The 17,297-nt window shown below is 22.9% G+C and overlaps 2 protein-coding genes across 6 annotated transcripts; one reads left to right on the top strand and one right to left on the bottom strand.

The window, feature by feature from the left end:
• Positions 1-12,056: 12,056 nt before the first annotated feature.
• LOC100871291 (protein arginine N-methyltransferase 9) lies at positions 12,057-17,036 on the top strand. 4 transcript variants are annotated; one of them, XM_086913503.1, is made up of 8 exons: positions 12,057-12,195; positions 12,508-12,733; positions 12,798-12,924; positions 13,045-13,446; positions 13,552-14,553; positions 14,674-14,827; positions 15,317-15,379; positions 15,481-17,036. In XM_086913503.1, the coding sequence occupies exons 2-8, from the start codon at positions 12,571-12,573 to the stop codon at positions 15,820-15,822; spliced, it is 2,253 nt and encodes a 750-aa protein (XP_086769629.1). In that variant the 5' UTR covers positions 12,057-12,195; positions 12,508-12,570; the 3' UTR covers positions 15,823-17,036. The 4 variants fall into 4 exon arrangements, with proteins under 4 accessions (XP_086769629.1, XP_086769630.1, XP_086769628.1 ...); XM_086913504.1 differs by having other exon boundaries at positions 12,138-12,733; positions 12,819-12,924; XM_086913502.1 differs by having other exon boundaries at positions 12,138-12,733.
• On the bottom strand, positions 15,834-17,146 carry LOC105737108 (serine hydrolase-like protein). 2 transcript variants are annotated; one of them, XM_086913506.1, is made up of 2 exons: positions 17,055-17,146; positions 15,834-16,976 (listed from the first exon to the last, which is right to left on the bottom strand). In XM_086913506.1, exons 1-2 carry the CDS (start codon positions 17,130-17,132, stop codon positions 16,041-16,043), a joined length of 1,014 nt encoding a protein of 337 aa, XP_086769632.1. In that variant the 5' UTR covers positions 17,133-17,146; the 3' UTR covers positions 15,834-16,040. The 2 variants fall into 2 exon arrangements, with proteins under 2 accessions (XP_086769632.1, XP_012349754.1); XM_012494300.3 differs by lacking the exon at positions 17,055-17,146 and having other exon boundaries at positions 15,834-16,931.
• Positions 17,147-17,297: the final 151 nt, after the last annotated feature.

Here is a 17,297-nt window from a genome sequence, read left to right as displayed (position 1 = left end):
TAAATCACCTCGCTGTGAAAATGATTTAAAGCTAAAAACTTGAATTTGCCGCGAGTATGATTAAGATCGATCATCATCGTTTATTACGTTTACATAACCATTAAATGACAATTAAACATTTGCGCATAATGATTGCACGGACAATCTATATTCAAACTATTTTCAACAATAATATAGATATCCCTTGCTTATCAGTATATTCTATATTTGTTTCCAGTGACTTGAAACTTGTGTTCTTTACGTTTCATTCGTGTATAAGAATATATGTATACACATAAATACACATTTTTCTTAAAATTAATTTAAGCTATATAATTTACTAATAAAATTTATAAACGTAGATATCATATCATTTAAATATATTTTGGAAATTAATTTAAACGCATCATATTGTATTACTTTTATTGGAAATTTTATTAAATGATAAAAAATGATTGATAAAAGAATTTGAAAATCTAGTAAAATTTTTTTGTAAGTTTTTGCAAATACATTTAAAAAATTATCTTTTACTTCTAAATTAATAATAATAATAATAAATTAATAATAAGAATAATAAAAATATGTATATATTATATGATTTTATATCGTTTTATGACTTATAATTAAATTCAAATTATCTACTTTCTGTCAAAATATATAAACATATGTAAATATATTCTTTTTCAATCTAAATTCAATTAAATTTGATTTGATAATATATTAAAAGTTGATTTTTTTTTTTTTATCTATATCAAGTATATTTCCAGAAATAAGATAAGAGAGTTTCAATAAAAATATCTAAGTACTTACTTATTTACATATATTTGATTAAAATATCGATTTTAAACTTTTCTAAAATTTATTTTCTAAAATAGATGAGTAAATAAGTATTTTATAAACTGATTATAATCTAAGTAAATTTTCCTTTTTACATTTCTAATAGTAATTTATCCTACAAATAAATAATTTATCTTACAAATCCTTATTATACAAATTCCAATTATTTGTAAAATTATAGAATTATTTAAATATCAGTGTCTTTATTTAGATCATGAAATATTCAATTAAATTTTTATCGATTAAATTTTTATTTAAATCGAAAAAAATATTTATAAAGAAAATATTTCATGCTTCAGAGGCATATTTGTCTTGATATTCAAGGTCATAATGTATCACGGTCATAGTTTTCTTAAATAAGAATTTTTTTTCTATCATTTTTCATGACAAATTTTAATTCTCAGATAAAACAATTATTAATTTATAATAAATATGTTTTTATTCTTATTATATATTTTTCGATTTGATTTTCTGTTTCTGATTTAAAATAATATATATACTTATTTATCTACTATTAGATTGTTCATCTTTTCGTTTATTTCTTAAAATTTAATTATAAAAAAGTTGTAAAAAAAAAATCTATCCAACAATTCAAGATCAATCATCTATTCTATAATTTATTTTACAATCAAAATTAGAATCAAATCAAAATAATAAATTATTCATAGATTTTCGCGTTTATATTCGAGATATGAAAAATGATATATTTCGCCAATAATGATACGAAAAATGATGTGAATGTCAATAAAAATTCATATAAATATCATAAAAAATCACATCTGACGATGAGGCGTAAGGTAGATTACATTAGCTGTTTAGAAGGCAAAGATAATCTTTTGGTATAATGGCAGCTGGCATAGGCCCACCGACTGCGACGTGTGTCACAATATTGACTGGCATTGCTAGTGCTTACGGTCCCTAAGCTCCTTTCGTCCACCAGTTGGAAATGCTCCGCCTACGGATACCCGTTCCCTCTCTTTCATTCTTTCTTATCCTTTTTCCTGTACTTTTCCTTTTCTCCCTCCCTTTGGCCTTTGTGATTTTTTCCCGTTTACCGACCGGCATTTTCGACCTCCACTTTGCTCTTGTCCTCGTTTCTTCGTTGTAAATACACAAAAATAAATATGCAATGATTATCAATATCTTATAATTTTGTTTTATAAATTTTTTTTTATATTATAATTAATAATTTTTAGAGAAAATTATGAAAAATTGAATTTTAAATAATTGTTAAAAAATTAGATGCAATATTATTTCTTTTGAAAAATTAATTAGAATTGAGACAAAGAAACAACAATTTTCTGATCAATTTTTATAGTTTTCTTTATAATTTTAGATATGATTATTGAAATTTTTTTATTTTTTATGAATGATGAAATTTTATGATGAAATACAATTACTTAGGTAGATATTTGTTTATATATAATTATTGAAATTCTATTTATTCTTCATATGTTTCTTTTTTTTTTGTTTTTATGAATGATAAAGTACAATTATTTAGATAGATTTTTATTTATTTAATGAGATTTTAGATTATTTTATTTTAATTTTAATTATAATTATTATTTTTATATATAATATAAATTATAATTATAATTATTTTAATTTTAATTATTTTATTTTAATAAGATAAAGAGATTTATTCCAATAATTCGAAGAATATGAAATGGTGAAGTGTGTGCTCATAGAAAGTGATTGACTTTTTCCTTTTGCGGTTTTTTTTTCATTTACGTAATAATTTCTTTTTTCTACAATGATCAATGACGTAATAATGTGACAAAAGATATTTGTCATCGTGCCAATGATTAGTGAGACTAAAATAGTTTGTCAAAGTGTCATCGCAATACTTCTTGTAAAGATCCTTTTCTTCAATCCTGCTGTTCGGTACACAAGTTCATAGTAGCTGTAGTAAATTCCGTAATTATTCGGTTAGTTTACTATTTTGAAGATGCGAAAATGTTTACTGACAAGTAAATACACTAAAAAAAATCTTATCTTTCCAGTTACAAGTGATTTTTATCATTTTTTATCTAGTATCTAAAAATTTGACAAATGAAAAGATATTACCAAAAAAAAAAGAAAAAAAAAAGAAAAAAAAAAGAAAAAAAAAAGAAATGATGAAACGATTACGAATTATATTTTCAAATTTAATTTCAAAAAATAGAATAAAAATTTTATTAACTTTATTAACTTTTTGTCTTACTTTTCCTTCGTTATATCGATATTTAAGAAAAGAAAGTTTAAGAAAGTTTCAGTTTTTAGAAAAGTTTCTAGAAAATTCAAAAGGTGCACATTTTCTTCTGCCTTTTAAAAGTAATTTATTAAGGTTTAATTGTATGCACGCTTTGTAACTATTTTAGTAAATATATTTTAGAAAGTAGAAAATTTTTCATGAATATGTCAATATTTGAAAGAAAATTGATATGAATAACGGTACAGACGAAGGTCTGAATACTTCTGAAACTATTCTATTCTATACTATACTTATTTCAATTAGCAATATGTCCAAGTGCAAAATGTGATGGTATTTCGGAGGCAATTTGTCTCTATCCTTTGTCTGCATTATTCATCAGCCAATTTAAAGAAAATAATTACTTCATATTGTAATTTCTTATATTCAAAATATTTAAACCCAACCAACAGGTCATAACCTAATTGCCATAAAGACCTGCAAGAACCTTCTCTAAACAATACCAATGGTCTTGGTTCGTTTCTAATAATAAGTAAAATTTCTACTATTGTTATATTAGGTGCAATAAATATTCATAGAGTAATTATTTATGTATCTCTTTTATAAATTTTTATTATTTATGTCAATTTCTATAAATTTATATTAATTTTCGATGAACGAATAACATGTATAAACAGACATAAAATAATTTCTTGTGGAAAAATAAAATAAAATTTTTTCGTCAAAGACTTCATTTTCGAGAAAATCCAATTTGAAAATTTTTTGATCGAATATAATTTTCAATATGAATGAATTATCGATAAAAAATTATTCTACAAATGAAAATAGAAGTAAAAAAATGTAGAATTTTATTTTATTTAAAAAATAAGAATTTTAAAAATCATTGATCATATAATTTCTTATCTGTATATATCTGTTAATAATCTCGATTTTTTAAAAATAAAAATTTAAAGAATAAAATTTTTGAAAACATATTTTAAACATACTTAAGAATTTTATATTTATTATTATAATTTTATCATAATAAGTATTATTATATAACAATCATTAATATGTAATATTAATATTTTATAATTTTATGACAGTACTATTTATATATATACGCAATTATCCTTAGATCTATATTCTAGATAATATTTATAAAATATCTTTTTTTTATATTTTTCTCTAATATACATTGAAAATTACATAAATATTAAAAATTCGTTATAATTTATAGATAGTTACATGTTATTTTTATAAAAATTTAAAACGGACAACAGATATGTAAATATACAGTTCGTAGGTATATCTAACTAAACGTCGTAACAAATTTTAACTATTATCTATGCCTAGAAATAAAGAAACTTACTGACCCACTCTTCGTGAATTTAATGAGAAGTAATTTCAAAGTCAAAATGTTTGCACTGCAAACAAGCAATAAACACCCTCATAAATGACCGGTAACGTGCAAGAGAAATACTTTTACCTAACTGTCCATATCTTTTATGAGGTTAAACAGCATGTTTCCGAAACTAACTGAAAAGGATTAAAACTGCCAGAAATTAAAAATTTATCATCGCCTATAAAAATGGCGTCCCGAGGTTCGCAAACAATAAAAATTGATTTATATAAGTACAAGTTGTACAATGAAGTTCCCGTTTTTTTAGGAACTTTGAAATTCTTCTTTTGAAAATCGAAAGATATCCATTTAATGGAAAAAATCGAGGAGAAAGAGAACAATTGAAACACACACGTACGCGTACGAGGAGATAAAAGATAAACTGATACGTCACATAGTCGTATCTCTACACGGTATTACGCATGCTTAGGAGAGTTTTCAAAACGGTGACATTTGCGTCAACCATTTCTTTACGCAGATTAAATGTAATCATTGAGAATACAGCGAATATTTGCATGCCGAAAAGCGTGCACTGTAATGACTCGACAGTTTCATTAAAGGCTAAAATTATAATGTATAAAAGTAGAAAAAAAAAAAGTTGCTTTATGTAAGAGAGATCGTAATTTTATGTAATATCTCTCGCTTTGAAAAAATAATGCAAGAATTTCTAAATAACGTATACTTCTATACAATTTTATTGTAACTATTCATATAATCTCATATAATTTCATACGTAATTTATAATTTTATCAAAGTATGATAAAGAATGTTTTTTTTTTCCATTCGTTTTATTAACAAATATTTTTTTATAGAAATAATTGTTTACGTGAAAAGATAAAGAAATCATTATTTACGTCTTATTTTTCTTTGTTTTATTTATCTTTCATTTCTTGCGCGCATCGCTCCGCCGACGAATACGACGATCATAGAGTTACATGAACTCTCAAACATTAATTGACGAACATCTTCGTTTCTTCGCCCAGTCGACTTTAATGATCGGCACCGTAAAAGTGTTTTCTATTTTTATTTTTTTACGACGCCATAAACACGTAACTGATGAAGAGGTATGCACGCGTACGCGCTCGCGAATCCTCACGAATACTCCCTGCGCGATGCACTTTGTTTATATACGGAGTTCGTTGTATTATCCCTCGATATAGTTGAAAATCAAGCGGCATTGTAAAATACTTCATTCAATAAACGATAAATCTGTTTAAAAAAAAAAAATCACAAAAGATTTATAACGAGTTTGTAACGATTACATTATTACTTAATGGCACTGTTCATTGTCTTTCGCAGAGTAAGAGATTGCCGTGATCGAATAATGCGATAAATCAAATGATACCACGATCGAATAATAAATCAAACGAATTTGAGAAGTTTACATATATTTATAGAGATTATAAATTAATATAATATATCTGAATAAAACACTTCGTTCAGCTTGATAAACGATATTTAATAATAGGTGTCTTAACATTGACAATAAAATAAAATAAATAAAGATTTTAATTTACATTTTCTTTGTTTACAAAACAAATTATTATCTAAGATGACGAATATTCTTAAATTTTATATCGCGATGAAATGATAGTATAAAAAAAAAAAAAAAATTAATTAAAGTTAGACGATGGACAGAGTTGACAAAATCTTTCTTCGATATCGAGATAAAAAAAAACTTGTTGACATGTTCGAATGTGTTAGTTACCCGAAATTCCTTGCAGAACATTTAGTTATACTGCAGAGCACAGTAGCTGTGAGTCGCAAACCCTTGATTATGGCACCTGCGGGAAGCATGATAGCACATCAGGGCACTGCAACGTCTCGTAACTTTACATAAAATTAGTATCTAAAAGCCCTTCTCCTTTATGGAGCCCATGAAACAAATGTGTCGAGGCTAGTTATTATACATGTATCTTTACGAAAAATTATTTTATTTTACTTCTAATCGAAGCTAAGCTAATAAAAACAACGTAAACAACGATTCAATGAAAATGTTCAAATTTATATTAGACAATTGCGAAAAATATAAATTTGTTTTAAATAATCGAAATAAATCTTAGATTTTTACTTACTTTCGTTAAATCTATTTGTGTGGATTTTGAATTTATTTTCAATCGATTCAATCGAGAAAATATTATTACGATATGAACAATTTAAGAAACATTGTATATAAATTTATGATTTGGTACTAAAAAGTATCGTGTTTTTACAAAAATGAATTAAACTCGGTATTGAACTTCTAAACAATTGTATATTTTATATAAGAAAATCTTTAACTCTCACTTTTTACATTAGAAACGAAATTTATAAACTTTAGTAGAAACTTTTATTTTATATTTTTAGAAATTATTTGAATCTTTTAACGTATCTTTAAGCGCTAATATTTTCATAAATTGATATAACTCAAGCACCAAATCACAGAAACATATTTTATAAAATTTAATTGCGTTAACGATAAATTGATAGTAACAACATATAGTGAGAACATTTGATACAGTTACAAAGTTTGCAGAAGTTAAATTTTTATTTAAAAATAATATTGTTCAAGTTAATGTCTGAATCAATATTAACTTTTGACTTTTCAATCTATTTTGGATTATAAACAATAATTATGATACGCTATAAATATAGATTAGAAAAGAAGATAAAATTAGATTATATTAACTTAGAAAATAAAATAATTTAACCATAAAAGCTTAAATTTCTACTATGTTGTAATACAAATCGTAAAATTTTATAATCTATCGTAGGTGATAAATAAATAATATTATCGATAATAATATGAACGTGATTGAATAATATGATATAATATAAAAGAATGTGAATTATATTGTCATTTACGATCAAAATAAGAAATCAAAATGGATAAAATATGTAATACAAATATAAAAAAGAAAGTAGAAAAATATTGTAATAAATCATTTTACAAATTTGTTTTCGCAAATTTAGAGAGATTTCAGCGATGAATATTTCTTTTAAGCGAAAATGAATATTTTCTTTTATCAAAAAATAAGGTAGGAAAAAATAAAAAAGAGAAAAAGGAAAGAAAGAAAAAAAGGAAAAGAAAGGAAAAATATTTGACAATGGAAATTAGTAAAAGCTACGTAGTTAAGGTAAAAGATTAAAACTGCTTATTTCAGGCTTAACAAGCCATGTTTCGTACATTTGTCGAAAAATGTCCAAGGATGTAAGTACAGGGACAGTTTCAGCTGCATTTAAATAATATTAATTTTATTGCATGGTAATTTGCAACCGTTGTTGCCTGGATCCGTACTTTCAGTCCCTCGACATTTTCTTATTCTAGCTTGTGCAGGTAAATTTCGAAAATTTTACGACCGGGTTTGTCTAAACTTTGGTTCAAAGAAAAAATGTTTTATGTTGGGGAAACCTGCGCCATATTCCATAACCCGGGACCGACATCATTCAACCATTTTACCTTACCTTATTCCTGTACCTTGAAAGGTACTAAGCTGAAAACGAAGCAGCTAAATGCATTTTATTCCCGAGACAAAGCAACGAACGAGTCGCCGATAATCCTTTGCGTGAATACATCCCTTTGATTTCTCTTGTTTTTTAGCCTTCTCACTACAATTGTGCATTCCAAACGGAATTTCTACCGCTACCGAATGAATAAGTATCGAGGGAAAAAAGAAAGACAAAAAAAAGAAAAATACATAAATAGATATTTCGAAAGTAACGTTTCCTGTTGGATTGTTTATTAAACGTTTGATGAATATTTATAAATACATTTAATACGACATCAAAAATCGAAATGGATCTTCAATGGTGAATATGGATTTTTAATGAGTGCAAACTGATGATAATTTCTAATGTTAAATATATTAAAATGATATTACATTGCGTATACGTAGAAAGAAAATCAGATATGTGTTTTAATATTTTTTTCCATCTTTTACATTTCTTCAAGTAAGTGATGCGATTACACGTATCAACCGTTATAGAAAGTAAGAAATTTATATGATGCGTACGTTTACCCGCATTGAATGTGTTAAAATATTCTATATGTAAGAAATTCTAATTTTAAAAATATTAAGTTTATTTTGAAGATAAGAGAATTTTTTTTTAGATGTTGTAATGATTTTATGAATCATTAGCCATGATGGTTGCTCGAATGAAATTTTCACCCTTTCGAGAATCGGTTCTATTAAATTATTTTATTAAATTAATTTTTTTTTAATGATGTTTTAAAAAAAATATGTTTCAACCAAAGGAAAAAGAAAGATCTATAGATACGAATTAATATCTTTCTAGTACATTTATGAATTGATCTAAAACCCGGAACAAGACTGTTCTTACTGATTTATATCGATATATTTTAAATCTGATTATATATTTTGAATCGACATACGCGAGTTACGATTTCACCATTTGGCTCCGCCTATAAAGACACATATATTAAAGCTTTTGATCCTTTTGAACATTCGTCTGAATGCAACATCATAGGAATTTCCATGATGGGCAGTCCTAAGCTGAAGACATACCCTGGAGCAACCGGTTCGACCACTCTGAAATGAAACCGGGACTCGTCTTTCGAGTAGTATGTATATGAAAAATTAGAAACGACAGATCCAAAAATGGTAGCCCGATCTTGAATCATTGATAGGAATTTTGATAGATTATCTTTTGAAATTTATCTATTAAATTAAATATTAAATTAAATAGAAATTAAATTTTCATTTATGATAAGAACAATTTTCGTCCGATTCCGAATCCAATAATGTTTTTACTTATAATTTACTTTAGAACTGATGCGAATTTTATTAATTTCAATGCAATATTAATAGATATAAATATTATTAATTAAATATTAATTCGTAGATTCATCCCGTGATGAAAATTAACATGCTTTGGGTTATATTTCTAAAAATAAAATATTCTTCTTTATTCTTATTCTTTATTCTATATTCTTTCAAATTTTTGAATTTAATGTTTTTATATTGTAAAATATTTACAATATATGATTGTTTAAATATTTAAAAATCATTTATATATAAATTAAAGAATTAAAATATAATAAGATGTAAATATTTATTTATATGCTATCACGGGACAAATATTTCTTCTAGAATTATAAAAATTATTTGTAGAAAAATATATTTATATTTGTATATTGTAGAAATATATAAAAGTAAAATCGAAATGAAAAATTTATACTTTTTACAATAAAAGTTGAGATATATTATAATTTTAAAAGAGAAATAATAAATATTTAATTAACATTCTATATCTTGTCCATAATCGCGCCTAGAGCAAGTATAAACAAGGAGAACGAATAATGAGAAAAGGACAGAGAGAGAGTAAAAATATTGAAATCAGCGCCATCTTCAGAGTGCCGCAAATGAAACTCAAATTTAGACAAAGAGCAATAGTAAGAGAAGGATAGAGATATAAGAATGGACTATCAGCGCCATCTTTAGATGATTCCTAAAAGTATTTCCTCAAGAGTAGGATAAGGTAGAGAACAAATAAGAATTAACAGTAAGCGCCATCTTTTGAGAATTTTTGGAAGAATAATTCCAACGAAGTATCTTTAACATATAAGAGATGGCGATAGTTGCTAATTCTTATTATATCTATCCTTCTTCCACTATTTTCTGTCCTTTCTTTACGAGTTTCATTTGCGGCACTCTGAAGATGGCGCTGATTACAATATTTTTAATATATCTCTGTCTTTCTTTAAATATTCTTTTTCCTTGTTTATATGTGTTTTATCTGCAACATTAAAAGATGGCGTTAATAATCAATTCTTATCTTTTTCTTTATATAATGTCAGTGAGATATTTAATAAACGAATTAAATAATTTTATATAATAAATAAATAAATTAATAATTAGATAAATAAATAGATAAATATGTAATATATAAATCAATAAATAAAATAATAAATAAGTGAATAAAGTATATGAAACAATAATAAATAATAATAAATAAGAAATAAATAATTAGAAAAAATAAACAAAATAAATAAAGGGGAAAAAATGAATAAATTATTATATAAATCAAAAAATAAGTAGAATGACTATTAAACAAATAAAAAAAAATATAAAAAAATAAATGAAAAGATAAATAAATTAATTAATTTTAAAAAGTTAAATAATAAATAAATTGATAAAAAAATATAAAAAATAGAAAAATAGAAAAATAATATCATATAAATGTAAATATATTTTTATACTTTAATATATTAATTTTTAATTGTAATAGATCGTTACAATTATTAACAATAAAAATATAAAAATCGATGAGTTATTATATTTATAATAATATATCCATATATTCGAAAAATTAGTTTTAGTATAAACGTTTAACATTCACCTTTCATAATATGATTTTATATAAACACGAGGAGAGTTACGAGAAAGTCGTCATTTACTAACGAGTTCGCTTCGTGAATAGATCAGAATTATAATACTTTAATTAAATTTTTATAATATAAAGATTTATAATAATTTTTTACTTATTATTATAATATTTATTCTAAATTAATATTTATTATTGTTATAATTATATTGTATATTATTTATTATTTATTTATTTATTTATTTATTACTGTATGTACATATTCATTTATAAATATTATAATTATAATGTTATATATAATTATATTATAAATATTTATTTCTTGATTTAAATAAAATTTAACTTATAGACAAGGAAAGCAAATGAAAAAGAATAGAAAAATTTTCTTATTATTCTACTCCTGCTTTTGAAGAGATATCTTTGACAGAGAAATGATATTAACAATTTTCTTATTCAATTTTTATTTGTTTTTTTATTTATATTTGAGTTAATTTATGGCATTTTAAAAATGGCACTGATTTCTTAATTTTTACTCTATCTCTGTTTTTCTTTTATTATTTATGCTTTTCTAATCTATGCTTGTTTTACAAAATTTTCTATCTATTATAACATAGATAAGATACAGTATAGACATAATATCTTATGAAACTTTTATATATACTATTATATATTCTAAATAAAAACTAGCAATATTGAAAAAAGACGATATATCTTATTTAATACATAAAAATACAAAATGAGATAGAAACCGTCACCAGTATTGGACGGACTGTCACCAGAGTTAATTTGTTGAAAAAATAATTAGTTAAAAATTTCAAATAGTTAAAATTATTTTAAGTAATTACTTAAAATATTTGAATGTTTGAATAATACTTATTTATAGCTATTATCCATTTTTTTATTGATCCATTGTTTATATAACGTCAATCGTTTAGCATTACAGTTATTTGATGTTTTGAACAAATGATTTGTAGAATGATAAAATTTGATGTTTTAAATAAATTATAACATATTGAAGTAACTTTAATTTTAATTTCAATTATTAAATTTTGCTTATCTATGGCCGTCATATTCTATTCCCAGCTCATACTTCATCTAATACGAATTTAAATTGTTTATTAATTAATAAATAAATCAATATTTTTGTATATTAATTTTTATATTTATTTAACTTTTCTCTAGAATCTTCCCTAGAATCCTTTGAAAATATTCTACAAATATATATATATATATATGAAAATTATAAAAATAACAAAATGATCAGGTGACTTTTATATTTCTATGACAAGCAATATGTATCATATATATTCTGTATATTTTTTGTTTATGATTATGATGAAATATTTTGATTTTTTGTGCGATCAGAATATTTAGGAAAATTTCATTAAATGCAAGTCTATCTTGTATCTTGTCTGTGCCATTAGAATGCAAGATAAAAATATATGGGATGATAGATCTACTTTATATTTCGTCTATGCTATAAGTAATTCTAAAACATAATATAAATTTAATTTTAAGTAATATAAAATATTGCAAGGAATTTGTCACATTATTTCATCGAATCTGTATTTTCATATTAATTTACAAAAGTTAGAAATTATTTTAAGAATTGAAAAATTAAAATTTTTCCATTTTGTCAATTGAAGATTAATTCCATATTATTGGTAGATAGTATACCAATATTTTAACAATTAAACAATTTTCTAAATTATTTATAAAATAATTAGATTATGTATAATTAATTAAATTTATGTATAATTGTAATTAATAAATACTTTTATTTTATTTCAAATAGTAAAAAAGGGTATGTTTCTTTATGATAAATATAAATCAAGAAAAATATTAAATATCATCAAAAATGCAGAAAGAATTAAATAATATAGTTGAAAAATCATTACAAAAAGCTTATGATCATGATAGAACTGGGAATGTAGGAAAAGCATATGCGTATTATACTGTTGTAGCAGAATTATGTCCTAGAAAAAGATCAGAAATTGAAGAAGCATTTGTTGATGTTCTTTGTATGTTGCTATTATATCTATAATTGTTTTTTTTTTTTTTAAATTTAAAGATATTATTTTTTAGGTCAATGGGGAATTCAATTAGCAGGAGAAAATAGATTTGCAGATGTTTTTTTATGTTACAAGCGTTCATTAGATATTTATCCAAATAATTCTCGTATGTTAAATAATTTTGCAGCTCATCTTTTAAGGTAATTAAACTCATTGCTTATGTAAATTTATTATCAGTCAATTTAAAATTGATTTTTTGATATGACAGATATCATGACCACTAAAATTCCTTATAATGAGGAAAAAATATATTGTTAAAGGAATAATGATCCAATAGAGGCAATAAAATTCTTAAAGAGAGCTCTGCAAGCCAATCCTAATTTTTTACCTGCTGAAAGGAACTTGCAAAATGCATTTAGCATGGCTGTAGATAGATGGCATTTTCCAATGTTGAATGATAAACATAGAAATGCTGCATTTGAATGTGTAATTCGTAAAAGAATTGCTCAAGGATATGATACTGTATTAGATGTGGGAACTGGTACAGGATTATTAAGTTTATATGCACAAAATGCAGGTGCCAAAGAAATTTATGCTTGTGAATGTTCACCAGTAATGTTAAAAATTGCAAAGAAAGTATTTGAAACTAATGATGCTAAGAACATAATATTATTACCTAAACTTTCTTCAGATCTTGTAATTCCTACAGATATTAGAGAAAGGTTAGTTTTATAATAATAAATGATTAATTAATATAATAAACAAAATCAAATTTATTTTATGTATAAAAAATTTTAATTTTATTCAAAATATTTTTCTTTTTTTAGAGTAAAATTAGTAGTTACAGAAACTTTTGATGCTGGTTTATTTGGAGAACATGTGATACCATCCATGATAAGTGTACATTTAAATGTTTTAGATAAAAATGGTATAGTGATACCAATGGGAGCTACACTTTATGTAGCTGCTGTTGAATGTGAATATATAAGAAACAAATCAGCTGTGATTTTTGATAAAATAAAACATTTTTGTCCTTTAAACTTTGATAATATATCTGTATTATTAGATGAGGAATACTATGATACAGAAAATTTAAAAAATGTGGATGTTACTTACATAGTAGAACCTACTGCTTTTTTTACTATTAATTTTAATGATTTATCAGATTTACAACAATTTAATATTGATGGCATAAAAAACATAATAAATAAAACATGTAAATGCAATGGTACTATAGATGGTTTAATAACATGGTTTAAATTACATCTTGATGAAGAAATAACAATAGATACCTCAGAAAAGAAATCATGTTGGCAAGTTGCTATTTTTCCTACAATACCAAAATTATTGAAAAAGGATGATATAATTATAATTAAAGGAGAAATGTTAAAAGGAAAACTTAAATGTTCATATACATTGAATAATTGTCAATATGATGATTATGATTATAAATTTTTATACCGTTTACCAAAAGAAGTTGTAACATTTTTAAATGATACTGAATATATAAAATTACTTACTGATGTTAGTAAATCATTTATTAATAAAGAACTACATAGTATTTTAGATACTTCTCCATTTCCTATTTATGGATTAATATTATTAAAAGAAAATAAATACAGTGATGTTTTATATTATAAAAATGAAAATATAATGTTTCAACAATTTATTAAACAAATAGCAGAGCAAAATGGTCTCAAGAATAAACTATGTATTATATCGAAATATAATCATATTAAACATTCTTTAGATACAATATTTATTCATGATTTTGACATTAAAGGAGAATTAAAAGATTATAGTGAAGAACACAATCATGAATTTTTCAGGTAAATTCAAAAACTATACTAATTAAATAAAATATGTAATTAAATATTTGATTATATTTTAATTTAATTTAAAAAAGATCATAATTTAATTGTAAAAGAAAATATATGATATTTTTACAGATGTTTACTTAAACCAAATGGCATTTTATTGCCTGAACAGATATTTTTTGTAGGTCAACTTGTATTTTCGGATGATTTGCCAAATATGGTTTATGTAGAAGATAAAAATTTACAAAATATATCAATTACATTCAATACATCAAATTTTGAAAAGGTATATTTATAAAAAGATATATTTAACAATATTTATTTGTTTCTATTAAACATGTTAATATATCATATATCTAATTTACCATGCTATAATACTTCTCTAGTATGATAGTATGTAATTTCATTATATATCATATATTATTTTTATACTATTATAAATTATTTTTAAAATTACACAATATATCAAAAATATATTTTTTTCAGTAGTGTAAGAATTTTAAAATTTATTTAACTTAAAAAATTATAGAGATAAAAAAATTATATTATTTATATATAATATAATATTTATATATAATTATATATATATATATATATATATATATATATATATATATATAAATATAATATTGATTATAAAATTATATATATTACTATGACATAAAAAATTGTTATGAAAATATTTGCTATGTTAAAATAATTTTTGTATTTATAAATTATAAAAAATATAAAAAATAGTATATAATTATTTTACAATTATTTTCTTTCTTTACAGGAAATTCATAATAATTTTAATACAACTTCTTATGGTATTGCACAATATATTAATGAATTTAAGGTAAAGTACAAAATGTTACAAAAAAAAAACAACTTATAAATAATATAATTTATGAATAATACAATATAACTTATGAATCTACTGTATCTATGATATTACAGATAAATCAAATTTTCGATTTGAATTCAAGTTTATATTTATATGAACCTTTATCTGATGTAAATGTATTGATAGAAATGAGAGAAAATGAAGTTGCTGAACGTGTGATAAATTTTGGAAAAATTAGTGCCACTAATAATAAATTATTGCCAAATGCTTTAGTATGTTGGTATAAAGTTAGATTAACATTAAATCACAATTATGATACAAAAAGAAATGGATCATTTATGAATCATACAGCAATATTATTAGAAGATGAGTTAAAAAATTCTATTTTACAAGGTAATGAGGTATGTATAAAAGTTCAGCAAGCTGAAGGAATAATTCGAATAAAAGTTAAATAATTTAAAATGCATACAATTTTACATAATTATATGTTAATATACTTAAATGTACATTTACGTTTACATACTTCAAAAATTGAAGTACAAACAAAATAAGAGCACAATGTACATACAATAAAATTTATATATATATAAAATAAAAAATTATTTATATCAATTTATCCTATATTTCCATATAATGATATAATACCATCAATTTTTCTTTTTTAAAAATAAAACTATAATTTACTTTGCAAATCATTAGTATTTAGAAATTTACATATATGAAATGCTATTCTTTCAGGATAATTATTATGTACATCATGATTTCCATTTACAAAGATTACAGAAATTTTATTTTTGTCAGAAACATTAAGAATTATTTTTAATAATTTTAAATTAATATTTATATGACTGGAATTATCTGCAATAATTATTAATGTTTTAGTTGCATATTTAATAAAAAATTTCTCTTGTTCTTCTATTGTAAAATATGGTTTTACCATAAATCTTAATCTTGTATCACGATTATATTTGTACAAATTATTAACTTTAGTAACAGCACGTTCAAACATAGCTTCTGCAGCATCTAACTTTAATGTTTCTTGTCTTTTAAATTTTAAAGCATATATTATTTCATCTTTAGTATAAAGTGTTTTAGAGTTTTTACTATAAGCATCTAAATTATATTTATCTTGAATATGAGAAACAACATTCTCAACAGGAGATGATAAAAAACCATCAATTGCTATTATTTTTTCAAATCTTCCAGGATATAAAATATTGAAATGTATCCCAATTTGAGCTCCAAAACTATGTCCTATATATATGCAGGTTTTCCATTTCAATGCATTTAAAACAAGCGATATTGAATATACATAATCAAAAAAATGTAATGGTGTTCCATATGAGAATGGAGATGATAATCCATGTCCTGGTAAATCTACGTTTACATATTGATATTCTTGTGGAAGAAGTTCAACTAACCTATCAAATGATCCTGCATTATCTAAAATACCATGTACCATTAAAATTTTCTTTTCTTTCAAGGGACCATAAACTTTGGCTGCAATATGACCCCATGGTACTGGAAACTTTATTTCCATTGATGTTTTTTGTATTTGATCCATATTGTGATTTGAGTCAAAATAATCTTCGATTATTATTTTATTTTTCTGTAAAAAAAAAAAATTTTATTAAAAAAAAATGAAAATATATTAATATTAATAAAATAATAATTTGTTTTTAATTACAAAATAATTATTATTACAAGCGTTGTAATTATATTTGAAATATACATATACATACATTTGAAATAAATATAAATACATATATTAAGAATCAAAGATCAGAAGAAAAAAGAATAAGAATTTTACAAGTCATTATTAAAATGATGTCATTATTTTAAATGCGTTATATATATATATATATATATATATATATATATATATAAAGTATTAATATATAAATTATTATTACTAATATAATTTTACATG

This window comes from Apis florea, unplaced genomic scaffold, assembly GCF_048593485.1.
Source record: "Apis florea isolate Af1SG1 unplaced genomic scaffold, ASM4859348v1 contig_3496_pilon, whole genome shotgun sequence".
NCBI lineage: Eukaryota > Metazoa > Arthropoda > Insecta > Hymenoptera > Apidae > Apis > Apis florea.
Note: the sequence above shows the minus strand (reverse complement) of the source record. Positions and strands in the feature narration are given on the sequence as shown.

Excerpts from the sequence above, each read along its gene's own strand:
- LOC100871291 (XM_086913503.1), top strand. The coding sequence starts at position 12,571 with ATGCAGAAAGAATTAAATAATATAGTTGAAAAATCATTACAAAAAGCT. Across the intron at positions 13,447-13,551 it reads CCTACAGATATTAGAGAAAG|AGTAAAATTAGTAGTTACAG; the intron begins GTTAGTTTTATA and ends TTCTTTTTTTAG. Across the intron at positions 15,380-15,480 it reads AATATATTAATGAATTTAAG|ATAAATCAAATTTTCGATTT; the intron begins GTAAAGTACAAA and ends ATGATATTACAG.
- LOC105737108 (XM_086913506.1), bottom strand. The coding sequence starts at position 17,132 with ATGTATTTATATTTATTTCAAATGTATGTATATGTATATTTCAAATAT. Across the intron at positions 16,977-17,054 it reads CTTGTAATAATAATTATTTT|AAAAATAAAATAATAATCGA; the intron begins GTAATTAAAAAC and ends TTTTTTTTACAG.